The 27189-nt window shown below is 51.0% G+C and overlaps 1 protein-coding gene across 1 annotated transcript in view; it reads right to left on the bottom strand.

The window, feature by feature from the left end:
- Positions 1-5706: 5706 nt before the first annotated feature.
- TLL2 (tolloid like 2) overlaps positions 5707-27189 on the bottom strand; it is a 96201-nt gene continuing 74718 nt past the window's right edge. The window contains exons 11-21 of the mRNA XM_036337332.1: positions 26361-26477; positions 25121-25266; positions 24433-24628; positions 16893-17018; positions 16002-16162; positions 15203-15383; positions 14741-14866; positions 12630-12757; positions 9917-10130; positions 7391-7641; positions 5707-5841 (exon numbers count right to left, since the gene is read on the bottom strand). Coding sequence (XP_036193225.1) covers positions 5707-5841; positions 7391-7641; positions 9917-10130; positions 12630-12757; positions 14741-14866; positions 15203-15383; positions 16002-16162; positions 16893-17018; positions 24433-24628; positions 25121-25266; positions 26361-26477 — 1781 coding nt within the window. The remainder of the gene's footprint in view (positions 5842-7390; positions 7642-9916; positions 10131-12629; positions 12758-14740; positions 14867-15202; positions 15384-16001; positions 16163-16892; positions 17019-24432; positions 24629-25120; positions 25267-26360; positions 26478-27189) is intronic.

The following is a 27189-nucleotide window of genomic DNA, read 5'->3' as shown; positions in this document are numbered from 1 at the left end:
GGCCCAGAGGCAGCTGAGATGACATTTAAGTTGCATGTGAAAGAGAAGAGGGTCCCAGGCAGAGGGGACAGCAAAGGCAAAACCCTGGGGCTGAAGCGTCTGGCACCCTCACACACACACACACACACACACACACACACGACAGTGCCCAGCGTACCTGGAGCAACAGAGACCAGGGAGTGACCCCAGAAGGAGTTAAAGACTGAGTTAGGGACCTATGGTGTGAGCCGGCAGGGCAGGTAAGATTTCTACTGTAGACCAGCCGTGGGAAAACTACGGCCCACGGGCCGGATCCTGCCCGCTTGAAATGAATAAAACTAAAAAAAAAAAGACCGTACCCTTTTATGTAATGATGTTTACTTTGAATTTATATTAGTTCACACAAACACTCCATCCATGCTTTTGTTCTGGCCCTCCGGTCCAGTTTAAGAACCCCTTGTGGCCCTCGAGTCAGAAAGTTTGCCCACCCCCGCTGTAGAGCAATGGGAAGCCTGGCTCCAGTGGGACGGGAGCCTGAGCTAATTGATGTTAACATAGATCATCTGGCCTCTCTGTGGAGCCTGATTACAGGGGACAAGAGTGTTCATGCAGACACTGGTTTGCAGGGTCCAATGAAGGGCCAGGGAGCTGGGTTCGGGGAAGACAGGGTAGGCTGCTCCCGAGGCTTCAGCAGCAGGAACTCCTGGACAGTCCTCTCATGGAATATCCTCCCACGAAAAACAAGCTCTAAAATACCTCAGCTCCTTTTCCTCTTGATGGAGACTCTAATTCCAGGAAGAGGATCTTATGGTCTGGCTTGAGTCATGTGACCTAAGAGGACCTGCCACCTGGCTGACAATCTGCCCAGTGGGGTCCCTCCAAGACGAGAAGAGGTGGTTCTGCAAAAGGAACTTGGCACCATCACCCAAAGAAGGGGGCCTGGGTGAAGGGGGCGCTTCTCCTCTGGAAGCATTAGTCCTGAGAATTATTTCCTGAGAAATTGCAGAAAGAATGCACTTAGTGGGTGAGAGGTTAGGACTGCCAACTGAGATTCTCTGCTCGTTTACTCGTCGCCACCATTTAAATTTGTGTAAGCCCAATCACACTGATGGCTTGCCAGGCAACAACTGGTCGTTTTAAAAAGTCGGTCCATTCTACCTGGCAGATGGCCTTATTCTAATTGTTAAAAATCTTTGTTGAAAATGTCAGTAAGGAAATAGTGATTTAAGTAGTGTTAAAACAAATAGCAGAATTCTGGTCATTTCCCTATCGATGAGTGTCACAGGTGAGAGTCATCGATGGGGTCCATCAGATCTTTCTGGTTCCCCTCGCTTTTCACCTGAAGTTAAGAGCAGCCACATGACATGTGAGGCGAAGTGAGATGTCCCACATAGGCATGTAAGAACCAGTGTGTGACTTTCATACTCTCTTTCCCTCTGACATAGGAATCAGCAATGCTCCAGGCAGCAACTCAACTAGTCCATCAGCCCAGCCCAGCCCAGCCCAGACCTGATTGATGATGACATGGAAGAGCTACCAGATACCAGAAATGAACATGTAGCATGAACAAGAAATAAGCATTTCTTATGTAAAGCTCCTGACATTTGGGAGTTGTTTTATTGCAGCATAAGCTACCTTACACTGACTGATACATCAAGTAGTCCTACCCTTGCGCCATTTTGTCTCATCCTTTAGGTACTGGTGACTACAGAAAGCAGTAAAATCATAAAACCTTGAAACTACATATAGCACAAAACAGTGGCATGTGTTAAATAGTCTGGCATTAATTCTGAGTGTTTTAAAAGATATGGTCCTCTATTATCCTTCCCCGATATGACCCAAGAAGACCTAAAAGTCTCTTCATCTGGTCAACCTAAAAAGACTGTCCTCAATCAGATAGTCTCTATCCTTGAGTTATAAATGACCCCGTGTCAGTCAGGGTACCCACAGGAAATTAGTGACATATTCAATTTGAAGTATTTGAGGGGGGCTTATTAAAAGGACTACTTATAAAGTCCCCTGTAGGGGACAGATCATGCAATACCCCAGGTTAGGCCAGCAGAGTGTCATTAGCACCCCTAGACCTGGAGGAGCGAGTGGAAGGAGTGGCTGCCAGAAGCCAGAGAGAGAAGGCCACCTTATAGGAACCATGAGCTTCAGTTTTAGATGTCAGGTGTGGTCCTCAGGCACAAAACCATGTAGAGACGAGTAGAGAGAGTGAGTTGCTGAGGGACAAATGGAAGATGTCCACCACATCTACACCCTTGGGGAGCGACCGTCTCCACAATCACTATGTTGTCAGATTTCCAGGAAAGAGGACAACTTTCAGGCCACCTTTAGCTTTGCTCATGACTGTCTGGGTCCAATAGAGAGCTCTGTTCTGGAGCTGGGCACTGGGTACTCACCAGAGAGCAGAAAGGTATAGAGAAGGACCCCCTTTTTCTATGCTCCCCAAATTCTTGTGGTATTGGGGAAAACCATCACCATGAGGGCCAGTCCTGTCTGAACTGGTAATATGCACCCAGGACACAGCCATCCATCCACATTCTTTAATAAAACAATTATTTCTAGGCCATATGTTTGCTCCCCTCCACTTTCTCTTTGAAACTGACAACACTTCATGAAATGGAAAATTACACAAAATAAAAAATACAATATATTTATAGATAACACTCTAAACAGTTTTTCTTTTCTTTCTTTCTTTTTTTTTTTTTTAAAGAAACCTTTTAGGCATTTGGGATTATTTTTCAGAAGTTCAGTCTACAAAGGAAACTTGAAAGACATCTGCTGGAGCCATGGAAAGATCTGTTCACAAACTGAACAGTAGCAATACCACGAATCACTTGAGACTTATCAAAGGGACCAGATCAATGGCAAATCCCAGTGCAAACTTGCCAGTTAACAAGATTTTACAGACGATTTATCATGAGTAATAGGAAACGTCCCTTTAGAAGAAATGAAGTTAAAGTGAACCAACGCACAGCCTCGCTTTCTCTGTTTGGAGACGTTCCAGACCCTTACCCTGCCCTGGGATCCAGGTTCTAGCTTCTGCTAGGCCACTGGAATCAGACCAAGCTGAAGACCCAGACCCTAAATATTCATCAGGTTGTCAAGCTAATTCTCTGAACTGAAGCCAGGCTTGACCTCTGTGGCAGCCCTGAGGCCCAGCATGGATTAAAGGACGAAGCTGGCTAGAGCAATGTCCCCCGGCTCCCTCCTGTCCATCCGGGGATGTCTGTGGGAAGGTCACTGAGCACCTGGAAGCACCAAGGCAGGGGCCTGGGCCTTCCTGCTGAACGGGCTTTTCTCCATGAAGCCAGCGTGTGGACATTTGCAGAACCCGCCTCGCGTGTCAATCCCAGGAGCGTGGGCTTCCAGGGGAGCGATCTGGCCAGTCCCCGCTGAATCAGAGCTTGTCTTTTCTGGGAATACGTCACTCCCAGAAGGCCCAACAAAACTTCTCATAAGCGTCCCATTGTTTCAAATTGGCCACAGGTTGATCATTGTTAAAGTTGTGTTTTTGAAAATACTCATACTACAGAGATAAAAATGGGTCATATTGTTTCTCATGGGCGGGGAGGGGGTGGGGGAGTGGCGCATATACTGAGGCAGAGCTGCCTGATTCTGACTCCCTCCCACTTCTCCAGGGAATTCATTACTCTTATTTAGACTGCTACAGATTGAAACTACAGAATTTTCATGTCCTTGGAGAAAGACTCTTAACAGCCATTTAGATATCCTGATTTCAGCTTTCACTTGGACAGATAAGCTGAGACAAAATAAAACACAGAAGATACAAAAATCAGAGAAATGGAATCCACCCTCACAGGCAGATGAGACCTGAACCACAAGACAAGCTGCTCCATTTGCTGCATCAAAGATCCGCTGGGCAGGGGGTGCGATATATCACGATACGAGAATGTAGGCTGAGCGAGGGCTTGGTAAAGGGAAACAACGCATAGATGCGGGGTCGGCCAGGAGGGCCTGCTCAGTAAAGCTATGGTCCCAGGTGGGCATTTGTCTCACTGCAGGGATTAAGGCTCTGACAGCTGATCCTTTACCGACACACATATACACAGACATATATTATTATTCATAATAATACTTTGATTTTTTTTTCTGTTTTAAGGAAAAATATTTCCATGCGTTTTCCCACCTTTCTTTGTATTATTCTTTCTTTTTCTTTTCTTTCTTTCTTTTTTTTTTTTTACTCCCAGCAATCATTTTAATTAGACATAGTCCTGTGGGGGCATACTTTGATCTTTAAAAAATATAACCTTTAACCTTTTGCAACAACTTTGTTTAAAATAATGTTGTTTTTCCCCCAAAGGAATTGTGTGCTTGGGAGCTATCTACGCTCTCACTGAAAACACTGGTGCTCCGTCCGGTGTTCAGTACCAACCAGACAGGACGTACAGCTATGTAAACATTATTTAAAATTATTCCAACATAAATACTCTTTTAAAGCCACATACCACAGCTTTTAGCTCATAATGCCCATAGACGCCTTAATGAAATGCCATTCAAAACGACCTCACTGTTTAAAGTTTACCTGGAGGTTCTAAAATTGTGTAAACAACATCCTCTACACTTCTCTAGAACAAGTGCCAAGTGTGGTGAATGCCTATTGCAAGTTGGCGATTGGAGGAGACTAACTAGTCTGAGCCAAATCACCAATGCGCTCTTTCACCTGATCAGTTACAGGAAGTTAGTCACAGGTTGACTTGTTCCACAAGGTGTTGATTCTTACATAACATATAATTAACCAGTTTTCAACAGTGTTCACCCATGAGGGGCCTGAACCGGTCCCTCGTAAGATGTCTTTGCACATCTTTGCAAATGCAGTTTGCATTGGTTGTCAAGGAGTCAAGGTCCACCACAGACGGCGCCTCCACAGCTGAAGGAGCAAAGGTTCTAGCCCATGGCATCCCACGGGGCATGGGTGGGGTCTTCTCAAAGTCAGTGAGCAAAGGGGCATCGCAACGAGCCAGGATGTTTTCTTCTCAGCAAACGGGGGACCCTCACACGCCAGCGTACTGCTGGGATTCACAGCAGATGCCTTAGCCCCCTGATGCACTTAGGGATGAGGGGGAAACCCAGGGGGGGGGGGGCAGGGAGAGCTGATGACACAGAAGAAAGGCTTGAGGTCTCCCAACTTGGTGACGATGACTCTCAATACTCGAGCTCCCTCTGTGTGCTGCTCACTGTGATGCCTGTTTCCGTCCCGATGTCCATATTCTTGGGTTTCCCGGTTAACCTGTCGCTGGAGGAGTCTCTGCCCAAAGCTGTGAGTAACAAACCAGCCTCGGCCAAGCTCTCGTCCTCACTGCCCAGTGCGGACGGAAGACAGCCGGAGTCTCCAGCACACGGTCAGGTTACTGGCACCTACGGAAGCACGTCCAGAAATGGAGGAGTGACCACCCCGGGGGCTGGCCTTTTGCCCATAGGAGAAGGGACAAGGAGCATGGGTAATGACAGGCATAGCTTCAAACCTTCATCTTTAAAAGTCCGTAACTGATCATGCTGCAACTGGAACCAAAGGGACATCTCTCTTCCTCGTTGGCCAAACTTCATCAACTACATGCCTCCAAGGCTAGATTCTGAGGTTTTGTTTGAGAAAAATACTGTACATTGTTTTTCAGGGCAGATTCACAAGGTGCTATTTTTATTAAAAAAAAAAAAAAAAAAAAAAACCTTCTCAGACACTGTCTTCCGAGAACATCGACATTATTTCTTCATGTGCAGGGCGTCCTGGAACTTGGTGCTGGTGTACCGGGCCTGAAAGCCTTTCTTGTTGATGGTGTCGTCCGTGTGGAAGCGAATCATCAGAGAATCCCCTGCAGAGTAGATTTCTTCCAATGGCTGAGGGAAGGAGAAAGGAAAACAGGGCACTTTAAGCCACAGGACTGTGGTTGGAGTTTAAAATAAGGATGAGCCAGGGCCGCACCCAGACATGGGATGGCTGCTGGGGCCGTTAGTATCCCTGGCCCCAGAGACTCTGAAGAGCACCCAAACCAGCTCCCTGTTGAAGGAGCTCATTGCAAATTCTGCTCCGGGAGCTCCCAGCCCTGCTTTTCCACAGACAACCCTGGACACAGCTCACAGAGAATCGATTAAGGGCATAGAGGGGCCAGGCACTGGTCTAAGCGCTCTCGGATCTTATCTCATGTAAGTTTTACTGAACTTTACAAGGCAGGTGCGCTCTCCATTTTATGCAGAGGAAACGGAGACTCAAGTGCACACAGACAGGCAGGACCCAAACCCGGTCTTTCTGGTGGTCAAGTGTGTACCATGCATCACCCAGCGCTAGGGGCACCATGGTGATTGGTTTGATTGATCTGATTTGATTTGACTGATTTGACTTATTTGATTTGATTGATACGATGTGATTGATTGCTTTGATTAAAAGGTGATACTAGAATTTTCCAGCTTTTAACATATATTTAGGTGGACTTACTCCTGAAGTAATTAAGTTTTGACAAGGGACGGACACAACATTAACAAGGAAGTATAAAGAAGAACATAGATTGCTGCTACCTGCCAGATACTAGTGGAACCACACTGGGCTTCCCACATATTTCACTGCTCAGGACGCCCCAAGGTTTTCCTCTGCATGTGGACCCACATTTTGAAAGATGTTATCTATGGAAGACGCATTTGTTACGTCACACATCTGTCCTTTCTTTTGGGGGGCACAGGAAGATGAAGGGGAATTATTCAGACATATAAATGCCAATTTGAGCTTCTGCTTAGCACGAGGAGCTCTAGTGACTCCAAAATGATTGGCCAATAGCAAAGAAGCTTGAGTGATGAGCCTCAGGGCCAAGGGCTGAGGGCCTGGTGTGGGCAGTGCCCAGCGTGGTACAGCCGGAGTGGGACCAGGACGCCGTTCTGCTGGTCCACACACCTTCACTAGCACCAGCGATATGGCAGGCCTATGTCAGGTGCTGGGGAAGTGGTGAGCAAAAGGGCTCTGCCCTGTCCCGGGGAGGTGGCCCAGGAAAGAGGTGATAGTGAGAAAAATGATGATCTTGAGGATAACCGAAGATGGCGATTTGTCATTTCCATAGGCATTTAGTTTTGCTTGGGGAGAGAATTGTAAATATACAAAAATACAATCGAGAGTTTAAAAAGCCTAAGGCCAAATAAAAATGGGGGTGGGGGTAGGTGCTTTGCAAAATTAGGACACAGTCTTAAATGGAAAATGCTCCTCAGTAGCTGACCTCAGTCCAAGGCTGTATGAATTGGTCCCTGGCTCCCTCCCACCCTCCTCTCTGACTATTCTCCCATTTCCCACTGTTTCCCAGCAGCACAGGCCTCCTGGTGGTGTTCATAAGTGAGTGTCTGACTCCACTACTCACGCTCTTTGTCACCATGCTCTGTCCCCTGGGCCCAGCGAACTGGGACTCACCCCAGAGCCACAGAAGCGGCCGAGCCTGGGTGCCGTGCTGTCATAGCCGTCGTAGGCCTCCATGTAGTCATAGCCACAGTCCGCCTCCTCCTCGACCTCAAAGGTCCGGAATATCAGCTCCACGCCATAGCCGTCCTCCGCCACAATCACCCAGTCACAGCGGGCCTGACTTGGGTAGTTGTTGTCCCCAAACTGGGCATGAGAATAGAGCTCTTTGGTCTGCACTTCGGCCTTCAGCCTGCCCCCACACTCTGGAGCGAAGAGAGAACCACGATACCCCCTCGGCACAGAGAACCCACTTGCCACCCCCACTCCCCACTTCCCAGGCTGGGACTTCTCTCTGCACACCCCCTCATTCCAGGCCAGTTTTGTCTGCAAAGCCTGTGCGTGCCCTGTGGGAGAGGCCAAACAAGTGTCATTATCCCATTTTACAGAGGAGTAAACAGAGGCCTGTGACTCTGAGTGTCAGGGCTCATTGCGGAATCCAAATTGGGCCCCACAGCCAGGTCCTATGTCCCCAGGCTGAGCCACATAAGGCCTCCGGGAATACCTGAGCCTACTGCTGAAAAAGCTGGCCGCCTGGATCTTGACCACTTGACTCCGTGGAAGAGTAGACCCATCTGCCAAGGGCTCACACCAGCCCAATTGACTTGTGTAATTTGTAACTTTTGCCAACAGAGGGCACCAAAAGCACATCAGAACTGCTGGTGAGGTCTGAAACCTAGAAGCTTCAGAACAGACGTGACAGGCTCCTGCATTTCAGAGCACTGACCACAGGCATCCTTGAGGCCCTTGTGCATATCACCAGTGAGCTTACCTCATACTTTGTATTCTGTAGTCTTGGCTTCTGGGGTTTTTACTAGAACTGTAACTCTGGTTGGCCTGGGTCCCATGCTATCTCGTGTCTAGGCCACTACAGGCCACAAAATATAAATGGATAAATGACAGTGATCAGAGATTAGAAAACACCAGAAACTTTGGAAGCAAATTTCTTGCTGTCTGTCCTCAATGTGCTCCATGCTTCCGAGGGGCCCAGAGCTCCCTGGGGCGTGCCTTCTGCCTCGTCCAGGCCCAGCTGGCCCCAGTCCTGTCTGACGGCAACTCCCGGGCCCATCTGTGCTCTGGCTTAGAATTTCTTCTAGGTGTGAACCTTTGAAAAACCTCACATCCCTGAGATGCCGCTGGCAATGAGATGGGCACAGAGCAGGGCAAAATGACTTCTCTCCCTCCTGCCAGATCCTCCTCCATCCCCAGGAGGCTGATCTCCAGGTCCACATGGGTGGGCCCCCTGCCCTCTGCCCTCTGCCTCCGGGTTGGGTTCAGCCAGGGGAAGGACCAGCAGATGAGGGGAGGGAGGAGATAGGTCAAGGTAGTTAGTCCCAGGCTCCTTCCCTGCCTGGCCACTGAGGCTGCGTTCTTCACCTAAAAGTCACAGCTCCTGTCCAGGTGCCCTCTGCTTACCCCCCATTCTGTCACCAGGCTCCAGAACCTACTCCCTCATCTGGGCCGGGGGTAGTAACAGCCCTATAATTCTTAATCCTGGTCGCTGCACTGTCCCTGTGGTGTCCCCACACCCTGCCCGCCCCTTTGTAAATAGTCCCTTATTAAATTCTCCTCAAATAATGACTCCATCCGAGTGTTCCCCCATTTCTTGCTGGGACCCTGACCCACCTCAAGCACCTATGCTCTGTCTGTAGGGACAAGAGAGTGAAGTCACTAGTCCATGGCTTTTACATTTCCTGCTGGGAAGCTAGGGCCCGCTGAGGAGCTGAGAGGGTGCAGATAATGGAGTGTTTTCTAGAAGGCAAGGACAGCTAAGCTGCCTGTGGGTGCTGGTTGTCCTTTGGTTTTACCTGATTCCTATTTTCTGGCTCTGAAAACCAAGAAAGCTGAGGGCTGGGGCTGTTCAAGGGATCAGAGTACCTCACCGGGTCCCCTGATCTCAGACTCTGAGTGGGCCTCGGGCAGCCGCCACTTAGCCAAAGGGCCACAATCTTACACCAGAATCAGAGTCAGCACTGCCTCCTGGCTTCTGTCCCAGGCGGTGGCATTTCAATGTCGAAGAGCAGACCCAATCTTCTTACTGACATTCTTCCATTTAACAAAGCAGATGTCAGTTATAAGCATATGTATTTCCTCCAAAGGACCCAATAAAGCTCACATTTAAGTGAAGGTAAAACAGAGGGCACCAAAAGCACAGAACTATTTTCCCTTTTCTGGACCGGTCCTTAGAAAGGGCTGCTCTCCAGCACTCAGCTCCTAGAATTCTGGGTTGCACAGACCGGCAAAATCACAAATACCTTTCTAAAAGAGAGGACGGGAGGAAGGAAGGGGCGGAGGAAATGTGGCGCCAATAAAACACTGTCCACTTTAAATGTTGCCAGAGAAGGACATTGAAGGAAAACGACCTTCCCCTACTGTTGCCCATGTTCCGTTTTCAACGGGACATGCTATCACACGCCTCCCTCCCCACAGCCATGATAAAAGGCAGTCCTGTCCCGCCTTCCCCCATCCACCTCCACGCACCTGTGCTGTGCTCCGCCTGGAAGCCTTTCCTCTGCACCGAGGCGTCTGAATAAAACCTGAGGAACAGGCTGCTGCCCGCAGCCACCACGGGGTCTGGCTTCTTGCTGCCGCAGAAACGGCCAAGGATGGGGGCCTGGGTGTCGGGTCCGTCATACACTTCCAGGTGGTCGTAGGCGCATTCCTGGTGCTGCTCGATCTCAAACTCATTAAACGTCTGGAGATGGAAAAGCACAACGTGAGGCCAGGGCCCGGTGTTTAGCCGGGCGAGGACCCGGTGGGGCGGGATGCACATCTGGCTGCCGAGGGGACATGGAGCCGTGGCGATCGCGGAGACATCTGTGGAGAGGCCTGGCCCTGGCTCCTCTCTCGGTCTCCAGAACAACCCCAAGAGGCAAGGCCAGGAGCCGCTCTCCTGTGACCACTCTGCAGCTGGGACGGGGTTCGGCGTGGCGGCGCCTGTGCGCCTCCCATCACATCAGCAGCTTCTCCAGCGCAGCGGCCGAGTGCTCCTGGGGCCGGGAGCTGCTTTAAGTGCTTTACAAATGTTAATCCTCACGGTCCTGTGATGTGTCCCCCATGATAACCCCCACCTTACAGACAGGAAACTGAGGCACAGAGCAGTCAGAGGACCTGCCCAAGGTCCCCGCTTGCATGACCGCGCCCTTACCCTCCGCACTACACGGTGCAATCCTGCCCACGGTCGACAAGCATGAGCTTTATGCGGGCACACCGCTCCCCGGGCCTGACGTTAGCAGAACGCCTTTTCCCAGGCAGAGCCCCGCGTTTTCTCACTCAATCCTGCTGATGCGGGGCGGGAAGAACTATCATTATCCCCGATGTGCAGGAGGGGAAACTGAGTCTTAGAGCAGTTACGTGGCTTGCCCGAGCTTAAACAGCTAGAGGGTGGAGCTCGACTTGACTCCAAGCCACACTTCTAACCATCATCAGGCCATACTGCCTCCCTCCTCCCTGTCCCCCCAAAATGTAGGATTTCTCAGGCGTTGAGCAGTTGACCGACTGATGGCTTGCCTACGGGACAGGTGAGAGGGGACAGTGTTTAAAACAGACTTGGATCAAAAGACAGAGTGGAGAGAAAGGACAATAGTTGGGGAGTTGGGGGAATCTCAATTCACAAGAAAGGGACAGGGGAGACAGAGCAGGGATGGGAGTGGGGAGGGGCCATTAGCAGTGAAGGCCTTCATAGGAATGACAAACACATTTGAAATGGGCAAAGCTCTTCACACCTTATAGAAAGGGCTGGCGAGTGGGGGTCGGGACAGCGGGCAGGAGCAGGAGGGGAAGACCGACGGCACCAGGGTGGGTGACGCACTGTAAGGGAGACAGTGAGCCAGAGAGGTGGGCGCTCCCCAAAGGTCCCTGGGACACCTCTGGCTGTCCCCATGCAGCCGAACACCAGCTACTCAGAAGTATTTAACTCGCAAAAAAATAGAGCATGGTCAATAAATCCACCACCCACTCCCAAGGAAGTTCTTTTAAAAAAACTAGCGCATATGTGTATGGACCTCAGATAAATTTGAGGCCTGGCCTACCTGTGGCCACTGTGATCAGTTGTTTTAGTTCTTTAGTACCTTAAAGAACCGGAAAAGACATTTGCGGCAACTACTTATGGCCCTTGGACAAGAAGCTCCTGTCCAGTTGTGCAGATTGCGCGTTCCTAACCACAGGGGGCGCCGTTCCCCTGCCGTGGTCAGATATTTATGTTGCCATTGGGAGCATTTCCCAGCAGATGGCAGTCTCGGGGAAGGATGCCTTTCTCTAAGGCGCTCTTTTCAATTCACCCGCACGCAGATTCAAGGCTGTTCTGATGATTCAAGAGAGCAGCACCCGAAAGCATTGCTCACATGGGCAGCCATACATATGAGGTGCCCACTGTGAGCACCCTGTGGTCAGAGGCCCTGCTTTCTCCACCCCTCGACACTCCAGGCCTGGCACAGAGAGGCACCAGCACCCACGCTCCAGCCCTCCACCACCTGTCCTCACTGTTCTCGCCAGTCAGCACCCTCTCGAACCCCAGGGCCATGGTCTATTTATTATCGTACTCTCCTTTGTTCCCTTCCGTTCTCCCTGAGTTATTGTCCGTAATTCAGAGGGACATCCACATGCCTTCTGAAGAGCTTACTCATCCCCGGAGCCTAAACAAACCCATTTAAAAACTGTTTGTCTCGAGTACAGCAACTTCTCCAGCTGGCAGGAGAGGCTGTGTTAGGCTCCAGGGCCTGGGAGTCCCAAGGGGCAGGGAAAGAGACTTGTAGGAAAGACTCCTTTATCTTGGAAATAACTGGGCGTGGTGCGCAGGCCACAATCTCATGCAGGGATGGGACTTTAAGGAAATGTTTGGGAGACACCTGTTTTAAATTCAAGAGTGAATGTATTAGTTTGTTAAAAAATTACAACAGGAAACAAATCTCAAACAGCACCATGTGGCAGGTTCTACCTCAAACTGGTGCCACGGTGAACAGGTGCGATCCATAGAGCTTGCCTCCCCTGCCTCCCTGCGCCGAGGGCTTATGTGAACCCTCTTTCCATCAGCACAACAGCCCCATGCGGAGGCACCCCCATTTTCCAGATCATGAAACTGAGACCTGGAAATGCTGAGCCACTTCCCCAAGTCTCAGCGCTGAGCCGTGGGAGAGCAGAGACTCACACCACGTCTCCCTGTCCCTGTTGTCCGTTAACGACGAAAACGACTCACGAGTTTCACCCTGTGGCCCGCGGTGGAAGAAATATTCCAGGAGCACTCCCGCCGGCTGGGGTATTTGTCAGGCCAGTTGGGGCTCGCCAGGGTCCCCTCTGCACTGCTGATCTTGTGCGCACAGCCCGCTGGTGGGAAGCGGGGGTGGGGGGTGGGGGGAGACGCAGAGAGAGAAGTACTTCACTTGGGGGCATCATAGGAGGCATTCTAAGAAGTCCTCCCCCGCCCCCCCTCCGCCCCCCCTATGGTCACATGGTCATTGGGCAGCGTGGGAGCTGGAGTCAGCCTGACTCAAGTGTCCCCTGGCTTAGGGATTTGCCGCTTTACTTGGCTTAGCCGCCTTCCTGGTGGTGGCTCAGGAGCCAAGTAATCTTTCTTATTATTACTATTCACATCATGGTTATCACTAGGAATATGGTAGAGTCATGGTTAAGAGCACAGGCCCCGGGGTCAGATGGACCCTGACTCAAGTCCTGGTTCTGCCACCTTCACGCGGGGACTTTGGGTACGTGCCTAAATCTCGGTGTCCTTGCCTGTGAAAGGGGCGCCAACCTCACTCAGAGGGAGATTATGTGAAGTGAGTGAGGCGCTTGTAAAAGGCTTAGCAAGTGCTAACGAAGATCTGCGCCACTCTGCCTTCGCTCCCATGCTCCTTTCATTTTTCAGAGCAGTTTCATTTGGAGGCTACAGCTGTGGCCCTGGTTCCCTGCTCAATGAGTAGCATTTTGACCAATAGCTAGTGTGTGTCTCCCTCTGTGGTGGGTGCTGTGCTGAGCATCCTGAATGCACCCTCTCATTTTCTCCTTCCCACTTTCCAAATGAGAAAAATAGAAGTTTAGAGCAGGTAAGTGACCTGCTGGTAATGGTTGGAGTCAGGACTTGAACTGGGCCTGCCCTTGCTGTCACTGACCAGGAAGTAGAGGGAGCTGAGGAGGTGGGCCTCGCCCCCCTGTGGTTTCAGCTGAGGGAGCAGTTAAGAGCAGGTGGAGTGGGGGGTGAAATGGCTGCAGGAGGTCCCTGCTGCTCACCCCTGCCGCACCCTAGGGGAACCCACAGGAAGGCAGCCACGGCTCAGCTGGCAGGACCTCCATGGACTTTATATCCCCCGTGGCCTCCCCCACACCACATGAGGCATGCATTGTTCTGGCCGAGGCCCACCTCACAGGGGGTTGACAACAAGTTCCAGAATGACAGCTCCTTCCAAGTTCTTCCAACCCGCCTCCCAACCCAACCCATGACTGCCCTTGTCTGCGTCCCAGGGCTGGGCTTGGAGTGCGGCTGCATCCTGCTTCTAAGGACATCTTAGCTCATCCTGTGACAGTCTAGGAAGGGCCTGCGCAGACGGTGATCCCAGCCAAACCTCACTCTGAGATGTTTATCCCTCGCCCTTGATGTCCTGTGCAGGGACCTGTGGCTGGGGCCAAGGCCTGGAGGCCTGTGTGTTTATCCGGGATGTTCACACTCCCCTTGCAGGGCGGGGTGGGAACACAGGAAGGCCTTTCCCAAAAGGACCGGACAGTCAAAGCCATCTGGTCCTGAGAACTCCCAGGAGTGAATGAACAGGGAGCAAAGTTGTCCCAGTTCTATTTTACTATTAGACCTGCATATGGTTAATAATATTATGACACAGATGGTAATGTTTCAAGTGCTTAATATGGGCCAGACTGTCTGAAATACTTTCTAGGCATTCTCTCATTTAACCCTCAGAAAAACTTTAAGAAGGGGGTAGGTTTAGCCCCCTTTTAAACAGAAGAGGAAACTGAGGCTCAGAGAGGTTAAGTAACTTCTCCAAGGTCACACAGCTAGTAAGTAGCTGAGCCAGGATTTAAACCTAGGTAGTCTGAGCCCGGAGCCTGGGGGTTAACCACTTGGCAATAATAACTCCAGGAGAGCACATGCGGGCCCCACATGCCTCCTGAAGGACTGAGCTGCCCTGAGAACATGAGTCCTCAGCAGGAGGGCAGAGGGCAGAGGGCAGAGGGCAGAGGGCAGGAGGGGGAGACAGATGCTCAGCCTCAGTGGGGTTCACTCTGACACCGAGCACTCTCCCGGCAGCCTGGAGTAGGTTGCCTGTGCACCCCCCACCACTCCAGCCCGAGGTCCAGCCTCACCCTCTTTACAGTCGTGTCCGTTCTCGTGGAGCCGGTAGCCGTTCCTGCACCGGCACAGGTAGCTCCCGAACGTGTTGATGCACTCGTGCTGGCACCAGCCGTTGTCCTTGGCGCACTCATCCTTGTCTGGGGAGATCAATGGACTCTCCTTAGGGCAGTGGTTCTCAACCTTCCTAATGCCGCGACCCTTTAATACAGTTCCTCATGTTGTGGTGACCCCCAATTTCATTGTTACAGATTGAACATAATTAAAGCATAGTGATTAATCACCAAAACAATATGTAATTATATATGTGTTTTCCGATGGTCTTAGGCGACCCCTGTGAAAGGGTCGTTCACCCCCAAAGGGGTCGCGACCCACAGGTTGAGAACCGCTGCTCTAGATCATGGTGATCCCACAGCTGGGGGCTGGCAAAGCCAGGTGGCCCTCAGCACCGCGGCCTCGCCTCCAAACCCCCGCACCTGAGAAGAAGTGGGCCCGGAAGCCGCGTTTGGAGACCGTGTTGTCCGACTTGAACTCCACGCGCATGTTGTTGCTCTGCGAGGTGATGACCTCGGGGGTCTCAGAGCCGCAGAACCTGCCATGCAGCCTGGCATCGGGGGACAGGCCGCTGCGCACCTCCACGAAGTCGTACTTACAGACCTGCAAGGAAGTGACGTGGAGAGCTGCCCGGTGCCCCCATGTCCCTGCCCCTGACCCCTGCTCTGCGGGATCCCCTTCCTGAGAGCTGCACCTTGCCAGGTGGCCAGACAGGCTCAGCCAGGTCCAGCAGGAGGGTCCTCTCGACTCCCACTGGGGCCCCTCCAGCCCGAGGGACAGACCTGGGCACGCCTGACTACACTCTGGCTGTTAGGCTCTGCCTGGACCTCAGCTGACTTGATCATCCCATGACCATTGCCCAAGGGAGGGAACAGGCTGTTTATACCATCCTGGTCCCCAGCTGCACCTCACTCTCTCCATTCCCCTCAGCCAGACACTAACCTGAGATTCCTTTCCCAGGGGGCACGCCTGTCCAGACCACCTCCCCCTACCCCCATCCAAGACCACCTCCTCCACTCTCGTCCTGATGCTCCTGGGATTTGTCAGTGACAAGAGGGCCCAAGCACCCTGTCCGCAGAGGATGTGCAGCTGAAACTGCTGCACAAGCCGTCCCCCGTGCTGCGCAGCTAAGAGGCCCAGGAAGCTGCCTCCCAGCTGGCTGAGCCCCTCATGAGTCACAGCCCAACACAATCCCGAATCAATTAGAGCCCAGAAACGTACGTCATTGCCTTCCAGTTCAAACACTTCAAACTGAAGGGAGATCTGGTACTGAGCCGGGGCCACCACCTGCCAGACACAGTTTTTGTTGGTAGGATAGTCCTTGGGCCACCCAGGGCTGGTGATGGTTCCATTCAGCTTGGTAATGAAGCCGCCACAGGCCACTGCACGGGGGAAACAGAAGCACGGTAGGTTTGGCGTTAGTTCTGAGTGACTGCGAGTTCCCTGAAGCAGCACTAGGTCCTGCTGTTCTTCGATAAAAAAAAAAAAAAGGTTAGACAATCTGAACCAATGAATGCAGCATCCTTTCTTCTAGTCCGTTTCTACGGAGGATTTGGAGGGATAAAGTTGAGGACAAGTCTTTACCGCTTTTAAAAATAAGGGCAATGCATTTGTGCTGACCTGTCACCCAGTGGCGTAGTTGGGGAGCTCACATGACTTGGACCAAAGGAAAGTTAGCAATGTTTGCACCAGGCTATGCACTGTGCCTGGTTTACGTAAACAAGCAGCCACGCAGGTGGGCAAGGAAGACAGGGCACCGGCCAGGCGGGAATGGAGCGAACGGAATGCGGTCCTAGCTGAGCCACACCCAAGGGCTCATGGTTTTCCTTTGCTCTTATCTTCTACCTTAGTAATCATGTGACTTTTACGCAGTCACAGGAGAAAATAAGCGAAGGCTCCAGTTACAACGCCTCACGTGGAGTCCATGTCATTTGGGCAGTCCTCTCACACTCACGACTGGATCGAGTTGTTTCTCTCTCTGAGAAGGAGGTGGGTCATCCGCCACAGCTGTCCCTGGTACTGCACAGTCAGCCAGCGCCCACCTCGGCTCCGCTTCCCCGAAGACTTGGCCCCCACCCCCTCTCACTCCAGCGTGGCAGGTCCAACACCCACCTTCACATGCCTTCTTATCGGCGGCCAGCTCGTAGCCAGGGTCACACGCACAATTGTAGCTGCCCAGAGTGTTGACGCAGCGCTGCTCACACCCGCCACGATCTGGCCAGGAACACTCGTCCACCTCTGTTGGGGAAAAGGTGACTCCGGTTAAAAGATGACAAAGCCGCCTGGTCTGTTGCCCATCACAGCCCACGTGCTAGGTCCCCAACAAGTGTCCTCCAAGCACAAGAGTGGCTCCTGGGGGACACAAGAGTAACTTGTTAGGCAGCAGCAGGGCTCCGCTGGGGAGAGAGAGGCCTGGATACTTCCATTCGTGGAAGGGTTCAGTCAGCTGTCTTCATTTATGATTTCTGAAAAACCCTCAAAGGTTCCATGCCAAACGCTGAACCCATTTCAATGCCACCAACTCCCCCAGTCCCAAATATGGAACTTCTCAGGGACATTAAGTAAAGGGTGAGGAGAAGGGACTCGTTTCTAGATGAAGATGTATAAGTATTCTCCAGGGATAGAACAAGAACCTGCAAGTAAGCATTTTTATAAATGATCTGAAGAGGTGGGCACAGGGAGATCTTCAAGGTTACAGAAAACGCCGGGCTCTTAGGTTAGCCTTTGCTCAGGAGAAGTTGCAGAAAGAGGCCATAGCGAGACTGAGTCAGCAGGGGAGTCACATGGGATTCAGCATCTACAGTGTCTAGGGATGTGTATGGGGCAATTAAGTAACACAAGTAGGACACCAGGAGTGCTGTCCAAAGTAGAACCAGGGATTCATCAGAGAATTTCCTAGACACATCAGCCCAGAGAACCACTGAAGACCAGAAAATCCCAGGTTTTGGGCCTCTCCAAGAAGAGTATCAGAAATAAAAGGAAAGATCATTATTTTCTGTCACCAAGTTGTGGTATCTCTATCCCTGAAAGAGAGCATACAGGTTGTGGCCTGAGCTGAGAGCCTAGTGAAGGGAAATCTGAACACTGCGACATCTTAATAATAATAGTAATAAACTCCAATCTAGGAAGAGGAAAGGGTTGGGGCAGGGAGGAAATAGTGGTGGTTTATAACACCATGGGAGGTAGGAATAGAGCAAGCACAGAGTTTCCACAAAAGGACTGTATTGCACGTAAGTAAAAGAAATCAGGACATCTTTGAGTTCCTTGGTAAAGACCTGAAAAGATCCTGGGTCCTAGGAAGGATTCTTTTAATAACATTTCTGATGGATGGCTTTTTCTGACCCGGCTTGAAAATGCCCAGAAATAAGGCTCTCGTTGCTTTTCAAAGTATTTCTTGTCCTTTGCAATTTGAATTGTCAAACTTCCAACCCATTGGTCCTCCAGAAAATGCAAACCCTCCACCATAATGTCTCCCTCCACTCTGCCCTCTTCCAGATCAAATAAACCCATTTCCTTCCAGCCTTCCTTGTTTAGGATGCACAGAATACCCGTCAATCAGGTTCTCTTCGCTGGGTAAAAGACAGTTTGCAGATATCCCATCACTTTACATACTGGATAGTAATATAGCTAACTCTAAAGTGATGTGTTCTTAGGCTCAACAAAGCCTTAAATAAGTCGGTCAGTTGGAGAGATATGCTCTAGGCAGGGGGTTAAAGTTGTCCATGGCCTCAAATAAAAGTAAATATTAAGTGTGCTAAAAGAGTAACAGTCCTGCAATTACTTATCATTTTACAATAGGCAAAGCACTATCTTTGACTTTTGCTAGAACTTATCGAACAGCGGTTCTCAACCTGTGGGTCGCGACCCCTTTGGCAGTTGAATGACCCTTTCACAGGGGTCGCCTAAGACCATCCTGCATATCAGATATTTACATTACGATTCATAACAGTAGCAACATTACAGTTATGAAGTAGCAACGAAAATAATGTTATGGTTGGGCCACAACATGAGGAACTGTATTTAAAGGGCCAGAAGGTTGAGAACCCCTGTTATAGAAGGAGTATCGGCGATAAGGAGAAATAGAGTCCAGGCCTTAGAGTGAGCCAGACAGACCGAGGTGGAATCTTCCCCCAACAAACTGGGTGATTCGACCCCTCTGAGCCTTCCTCCTGCTTTATAACGAGGAAAATAATAACACCTGACTTTAGGGTTGTGGTGATTGAAAATGACACGTGTGACGTATCCAGCACATAGACACAGGGTCAGTACACGGCAGCTATCACTATAGACCGCAGTGGGTTCTTCTGAAATTCCTGAGGGTGCAGTCACAGTGATGGGGGAGTGAAAAGAACAAAGTCACCTGGCCGTGCCTGAATCAGGTGAGAGTAGGCCTGAGGAGGGGAGTGAGACAAGGCAGGAACAGAAAGAAGGAACATGGGCCAGGGATGGGCCCATGAAGACTAGATGGGCAGCACCACAGAGTCAAGAAACTGGCTGGTGGGCCTAGGGAAAGGGCGGAAAGGAACTGTGGAAATGCCCATCCAAATAGACTAAGATGAACAGAGGACCGAGGGGGCGGGGGCGCGTGTGAAGGAGGAGGCTGATGCCAGAAGATGCTCTGATTGTGGACAGGGCACATGTATGTCACAGGCAAGAAAGGGAGGACCACAGACGACTAAGCCTCCTGGTGCCATCTTAGCCACAGGAGGGAGGCGGTCTGGTGGGATGGATTTGGGCCTAAATCAAGGGGAATGTAGTCCCTCCAGACACTAGAAGAACGGGCTGATTGATCCAGGAAGGTGGGTGACAGGTATACATTTACACCTGAGCTCTCGCCAGCAAATGCAGTGGGATGCTGGGCCATTTCCAATCCTTCCCCAGTGAGGGTGGATGTATGGAAGTGTGTGAGGGACCCGGCTCTCAGTGGGAGCCTGGCTGTCCTCTGTATCGCCTCCACGCTATGGTGAAGTCGCATCTGCTCCAAGCCCAAGGGTTGTGCTTGCTCTGGGCTGTAGTGGCCAACGCCAAGTCTGCCAGAAAATTCTAGAGGAGTGTGGGGATGGGAGAAGAAGATGAACCAGGAATCAGTTTTGCGTAGCGGGAGCTCTGGCTTCTTTGCCTTCTCTAAGTGGTATTAGTGAAAGAAGGAAACATTTTGAGGTTAGATAATGAGATGACTCACGTAGGATCCCAAAAATTGTTTCAAAGAGGGCTAAGGAAAGAGAAGTACCTTGAAAGATGCCAGTCCCCCTCATCAAACACCATACAGTGGTCCATCGGCAATGGGACAGAGGAGTGTGGGGACCGAGGTGGGAATCCTCATATACTTTTGTGGGAAGTGTGTGACCACGGTGGCACTGCCAATCCTCGAATGCTCCTGCCTTCTCCTGAAGTACCCAGAAATGTGAGGTGCGCTGCCAGCTGCCCAGCCAGCAGGCTCTGAGAGGGATGCCATCTGGCACCTGGAGAGGGGCGCTGAGGCCAGCTGGCACCCTGGTCAGTGTCATACGCCAGCTGGGCCCTGAGCAGAGCCTCTTGCCAACTGGCACCAAGGCCAGAGCTTCTTAGACTCGGTCCAATTCTTCTGCGCAGCCTTGTAGTTACCCTTCTAGCCCTTTCACCAGAGAAGTCCTGACATGCAGTGGGCACTGGGGATTCGCAGGACACCCTACGTGTGGTCTCTTGGGAAACGGCTGGGCAAAGAAGCTGGCTGTGCCCAGTCTCTGGACCTGCGCTGACTGTATGGCAGATGCCAGCCCGGTGTGGCTATCAAACATGTGAAATGCAGCTGGTCAAAACCGGGGTGTGCTGTGAGTGTAAGGCACACTGGATTTACAACTGAGTATGAAAAACAAACCGCAAAGCATCTCATTAACATTGTATATATTGATTAAATATTAAATGATAGTATATATTAAAATGATAGCATATTTATATTGGGTAAAATATATTAAAATTAATTTCACCTGTTTCTGTTTTGGTAAGGTGGCTAGCAAGTTTAAAATTACACATGTGGCCTGCATTTGTGATTGGCCTTTTGTATCTGTTGACAGCAGAGCTCTAGACTGTGATCTCCATCTCATTCATCCTCATGGGAACCCCAAAAGGTAGGTAGCAGGTTGCCCAATCCACAGATGAGTCTGAGCCTCACCCTTCATTCATTGCCCCGTAAGTATTGAGGCCACTGTGGGCCAGGCACTGGGAATAGAGTGGAGAACAGAGCAGGTGTGATCCTATCTGAGAAAGGAAATCTGGCTGCCTAAGAATGGATGGCTAGTTAGACACGAGGGCAGGACTAGAAACCAAACTTCAGGTGCTGAACCCAGGGCCCTTTTCCCTATACTCCCAGGGTAACAGAGTGTCAGCTTCAAATCACAAACATGAATGAAAAATTCAAGCTCCTTTACTTGCCTGTGGCTTTTGGTCTGCCGTGGGAAGAGAGAGTGTTGTGGAATCCTGTGAGTCCAGGGTCTAGTTCTAGCTCTGCCTCCTGAGAACTTGCTTGTTCAGCGTGAACATGGGAGTAATGATAATGCCTACCAAGGGCTGTTCTGAAGATAAAGTGAAATAACTAACGTTTCTAGCACACTCAATAGATGTCTTTTCTTTGCCCTTTAATAGGTTCAGTGAGGTTTCCACCAGCCCTGGTTCAGGGTCAAGGTCATTCTCCTTGATATTAAAAAGATGTCAAGCTGGGCCCATGCACTAAGTCGGTGTAGTTGGGCCTCAGTGAACACCTTCATGGGCATCTAAAAAGATGTTTGCCAATTGAAATGCCCTTGAAGTAGCTGGGTCACCTGGCCCGCACCCCCAGGCTGAGTCTGATGGTCTCCTGGCCTCCTCCCAGGTTCACACTTCTTTGGCAATACCATTGCCCATTTGTTTGCAGTCTTTTTCACCACGTTAAGCTCTTGAAAACAAAGACTGTGCCCCTTTGTGTCCCCAACCCCTAGCACGCCTCCTGACACATTGTTTGATGACTGCTGGATGAATTGAATGGGGAGGAGGGGGAAAATGGGATCTTCTAACCAGCAAACGGAGCTGGTTATCATGGTTACTTGAAGGAGGCCAAGGTTCTCAACTCAGTCCTTACACACTTGCTTAGCATCACAGGGAGAAACACTTCTGTCTGTTGCCCTGACTGGCATCTCCAGTGGGACTGCCACACAAAGTGCAGGAGGTCAGTTAAATTTGAATCAGGACATACTTCAACTGAAAGGTCATCCTTCACCTGACACTCAGATTCCACTGGAAATCCTACTTTGTTTGTTTTCTCTAAATCTGGCAACCCTACTCTCCAGCTTCGGCCGGTCCTCTCAAAAATGTGCATCACTGACTAGCAGCAGAACCCGGAATGGGAGTGGGGCAGTGCCCAGGTATCTCCCTGGAAAGAACCCCAGTACCCAATGTATAGACCTGGGGATGGGAGTCTGGGGAGAAGAATGACAGGAGAATTAAAATAAATAGAATCAGGACAAAACCTCATGATCATTCATGACACGTGGCAAACAAAGTAAGCCCCACCCCCCAAACTGTCCATGACCAGCCCCTAACACCTGTGACTCCGTTACCTTCCGTGGCAAAAAGGACCTTGCAGGAATGATTATATTAAAGATCTGGAAATAGAAGATTGTCTTGGATTATGTGGGTGGGACTCATGTAACTACAAAGAGGAGAGTCGGGGTCAGAAAAAGATGCACCTGGAGAAGCAGAGGTCCAGGACGAGAAGTTCTGCATGAGAAAGGCCGACCGCCATTGCTGGCTCAAAGGTGGAAGGGGCCGCGAGCCTAGGAGACAGGGGCCTCCTCGAGAAGCTGGGAAAGGCAAGAAAATCTGACTTTCAGAGCGGTGAGATAATAAATATGTGTTGCTTTAAGCCACCCAGTTTGTGATCATTTATTACAGCAGCAACAGGAAACTGATCCATGGCAACAGCAAGAAGAAATTGTCACTTTTTTCAGAGAGAAGGATAACCATCTCAAACTCCTTCCTAAGCAAAAACAATGAATGGGACTAAACATTATACCACGGGTATTCGCTTACGCGATGCCATTTTCTCCTGACAACAACTCTGCCATAACCTGGTCGTGCCGTTTTTACAAATGGAGGGATTGGGGCTCAGAGAGGTTGTGTAACTTGCTCAAGGCCACCCAGCCTGTGTGGCTGCTGCTAAGTCCCGTACAGGCTGGGCAGGGTGGGGCCGGGACAGTGAGTTTCCAGGTACCTCAACTAATACTGTCATGGCTTTCTTCCCATTACAACCACTAGCATCTGAAATACACTTACTGTGGCCTGGCTTTTTGCTTGGGAAAGAATTAAGTTTTGTCTCCAATGAGTGAAAGCATTATGATCATTATGATTCTGTTTCTGCTTGGGTTCTGCTCTCCCCAGATACCTCGAGACAGAAGAAAAGAACGCTCCCCATGCTGGGTGGCACTTTCAGCTCACAAAGTGCCTCACAGCCATTGCTGCGTTGGGCTCCATGACTGGTTTGGTAAAATAGGCAGGTTCCTTCCCCCGTTTTAGGGAGAGGAAAACCGAGGCTTCAGTAGGGACAGATGGGTGACTGGTCAGAGTCGCATGGCTTAAAGTGGGTTTTCCTGACACCCACCTGCTTATGCAGAACCTGGGAGAAGGGGCTCCGAGGGGGCAGCTGGGGAGACTGGGAGTAAGGGAGGACCAGGGTTTCTGGGTTGGCACAGTGAGGAGTCCTGGGAGAGGAGAGCAGAGAGGACAAGCAGCCTTCTCCTGTGGGAGTGACACCACTAATCAGAGGACCTCCGCTGCGGATGATTTCTCCATTCATTCAGCGCTACGGGCGCCCAATCACAACGTATTGGGGAACGCCCAAAATGCCCTTATGGGATGTGGTCTGAGCAGCTTCCGGGCCCTGAGAGCAGAGAGGGAAGACCTACCCTTTCAAGGGAGTCCTGGGAAGCCCGCTGCGCCGGGCCAGGAATGCAGGCCTTCCCATACCATTCTGGGTCTGGTTTCATCAAGACCCTGCAGAGCAGTCGGTCCCTAAGGCAACATGGAGGTTTGTTCCCCGAGCACCAACCCCCCTCACTCTCCATCCTTCCCCCACCCACTTGTAGGCTGGGGCTGATGCTTCCGGAGCGGAAGCCCTGGGTGGCCTCTCTGGCCCACTCACCGTGTTTGGGTTCTTGATCTGCCACTTGACTATCTGAGTGACCCTGAGCAGCCCCTCTCAACACTGATCAAACGTCATCCAAACCCAACCCAAAGGGTTATTTTGGAAATTAAATAAATTGTGTAAATCAGTACCTTACACAGTTCCTGGCACACAGTAGGTGCTCAATTAATGCTAGCAACTACACAGATATGGATTGTTATCCGTGCTCAGTTTCACTAAGGTTCACTGAGTTGACCTTATAAACTTACCAAATCGAATTTCCAAGCACAGCAGCAGGACTTTCTGCCACGGAGACCACGGCTGAGCCTGTTCCCGAGTTAGTCATGAACTCTGTTGGGGACCCTAGCACAGCCCGAACATGGGTCACTGGCTCCTCCCTGTAGGGAGCCTTGTTTACAAGGTGCTAGGGTTCTGTATGGGTTTTGTGATTCTTAAGCGGGGGGAGGGGGTGAACACCTCTTTCTGTGACTAAAAATGGGAATAACTGCTAATTCATACCCTTGAAAAAATTGGCTGCAAAGCCCGCTTTATTGATAGAGCCATCGGACACAAACTTCATCCACATCTGGTTGGAGCTTGATTTCACGTCCTCCGGCTTCTCATAGCCACAGAAGTGGCCAATCAGGGCGCTCTCCTCCGAGGGGCCATCGCGGATCTCCAGGTAGTCATATGCACAGCTGTCATGCCTTTCGATCTAAGTGGAGAAACAGAGGCAACATAGAAGATGGCCGATGGCTTGGCCTTAAGGTTTCTAATTTAAGAAAGCAACCTCAGTATCACTCTGAAAAATCTAACCAAACGGCCAAAGGACCCAAGCGTGCCCCTGGCTTCTCCAAGCTGCCTCCTACTTGAGAAAACCAAGGGTGAATCAAGCTGCGAAGAGACTAAGAAATGGTAAACGGGGCAAGATAATTCTACAACACTTTTCGCGGTCCCATCCTAGACATCCACTTCGATGACTCCCCCACCCTCTCTAGAAGCCTTCAGAAAGGAGACAGATACGATTTCAAAGTCTGCAAAGCTTTTGATACCAGACGTCTGGGTGCAACACACCATGGGCTTGAACTGGCCTCTTAGGTTCCCGTTGTCAACCAGACCATGGAAACCCATCTTCACCGAGCAGAGCGTGTCTAGCAAAAGTTGACATTTACGTCATCCTTGGAAAGACCATCTGAGCAGTACTTACCTCAAACACCTGGAAGGCAAGCCCCACGTGAAATCCCTCTGAAACCGTAATCCTCCAAACACATTCCTTGGAAGGTCGGTAGTCATCCGGGTAGTTAGGAGATTGAATCTGACCGGCGTCCTTGTTAATGTCTCCCCCACACGTAGCTTTAGGAAGAGAACCAGAGAAGCAGCTTTAGAAAGAGAAAGAGGGTCCCTGGCTGGATCTTTCGGAGGAAGTTGGCCACTGATCACCACTAGGTGACTCCACTTGCCAACATTTTCATTTCCTTCCAACCCAGACTGTGCCTCCAGAAAGGCATAACTTTGTTTGCAACTCAGAATTCTTTCCATAGACAGAAAATAACCACGTAGAGCAGTGGGTGTCCACCTTTGCTGTGCATCAAAATCACTGGGAGAGTGTTCGAGCCACAGGAGCCGGGGCCACAAGTTCTGAAGGAAGTGGGTCAGGGGAGCTCAGAGCTGCAGTGATATTCGAGTTCCCCAGGTGACTCTAATGTGGAGGGTGGAGGAGCCCTGGCCCAGAGGGACAGGTGAGTGTGTGCACACATGCGCACACGTGTCCGCACACATGCGCACAGATGTCCACACACATGCGCACAGGTGTCCACACACATTCTTTCTTTCATAAACACAAAACATTGGCCTCTCCAAAATTACCACTTAAAGCCAAAGGGGGCCTTAATAGCCACCTAGTGGGCTCCTTTCGTGGAGGAGGTAATATGTGGAACAAATAGAAGCAGAATTGGCCTGGTGGCAGCTGCCTAGAGCCCAGGCCTATGGTTCCCTCAACTCAAACACCATGGTGGCCTCAGAGGCCCTTCCAAGAAATGTATTTGCAAATGCCTTGGCATTGCACAAAGTCTCTTTTCACCAATGAAACAACAGAGGCTCTGACAGGTTCGATGCTTTTCTCGGGCTCCCACAACTATTCAGAGCTGCTCCTTCCATGTCCACAGGGTCCCATATCCGCCCCCCCCCCAGCCCGACACCATCGACTGGACTGGAATGAGGGTTCAGCAGGGTGGTGACAGGTAGGTGATGTCTGTCCTGAAGTGAGCACATATGGCCCCCTGCTTCCGGAATGTGGAGGAAGCGGACAGTGGATTCCTCAGCCTGGCCCTTGCTGTGGTTGCCCCACCGTCAAGGTCCTGGCAGCTGCCACGCGTGCCTGGGACAGCGGGCTGCATGGGAAGGACAGCGGCATATCGAGAGCTGCCCAGGTGGCATCGTGAACAAACCTTCATACACCGCGAAGAAACCCTTGCCCAGGATGTTGCTGCTGCTCCGGAACTCCACCCAGAGCCGGCTGTCCGTGGAGACGAGGGGCTCCGGGGCTTTATCGCCGCAAAACCTGCCTGGGAAGCGGAAAAGAACGGTGAGGCTGCGGGTGGACAGTAAGAAGGGGCTCGCTGCAGACAGAGAAGCAGTGTTCCCAATGGGAGTCAAGGTGATCAATAACCCTGCCAAGGTGATCAATAACCCCGCCGGGGCAACTCATCCCGTAGCACACACGGGATTAACATGTGGATGGGAACAGTCACCCAGCATGTGCCTTCTTCAGACTGTCTGAGGGGAATTCCAACCCCAGTCCATCACAGTGCCCGGGGCGTAGCCCAAGCACCACTCTCTCCTGCTAACCGCACTTGCTGAGGTGCTGAAGGTGAGGGGGGTAAGGTCCAAGGCGGACCTTGTGCCCCCCGTGGTGTTTCCCATCACACATACACCCTTCTCTTGTGGGGCACGCCCGTGGGCAGACCTTCTGCCTCCTTGCCTCAGAGAAGGCATGCCACAGATTCCATGATGAAGAAATCAGATCTTCTTGGCTTTTGAATGTCACAGTCTAGTCACAATACCAAAGATTTAGAAGACTGCACAGTGAATAAGAGCACATTTCCCATCCTTGGAGTCTTAGGAAGATTCCTAGGATGGAGGAGTGAGGGAGACTAGGGAGAGAGGGTTGGAGAGGCACCATGGAGCCTCTGAGAGGACCCTGTGCCCTGTCCCACCCTGAGCTGAGATCTGTGTGGAAGGGATGATAGAAGTGTTCAGTAGGTTTAAGGATCTGGG

This window comes from Myotis myotis, unplaced genomic scaffold (assembly GCF_014108235.1).
Source record: "Myotis myotis isolate mMyoMyo1 unplaced genomic scaffold, mMyoMyo1.p scaffold_m19_p_15, whole genome shotgun sequence".
Lineage (NCBI taxonomy): Eukaryota > Metazoa > Chordata > Mammalia > Chiroptera > Vespertilionidae > Myotis > Myotis myotis.
Note: the sequence above shows the minus strand (reverse complement) of the source record. Positions and strands in the feature narration are given on the sequence as shown.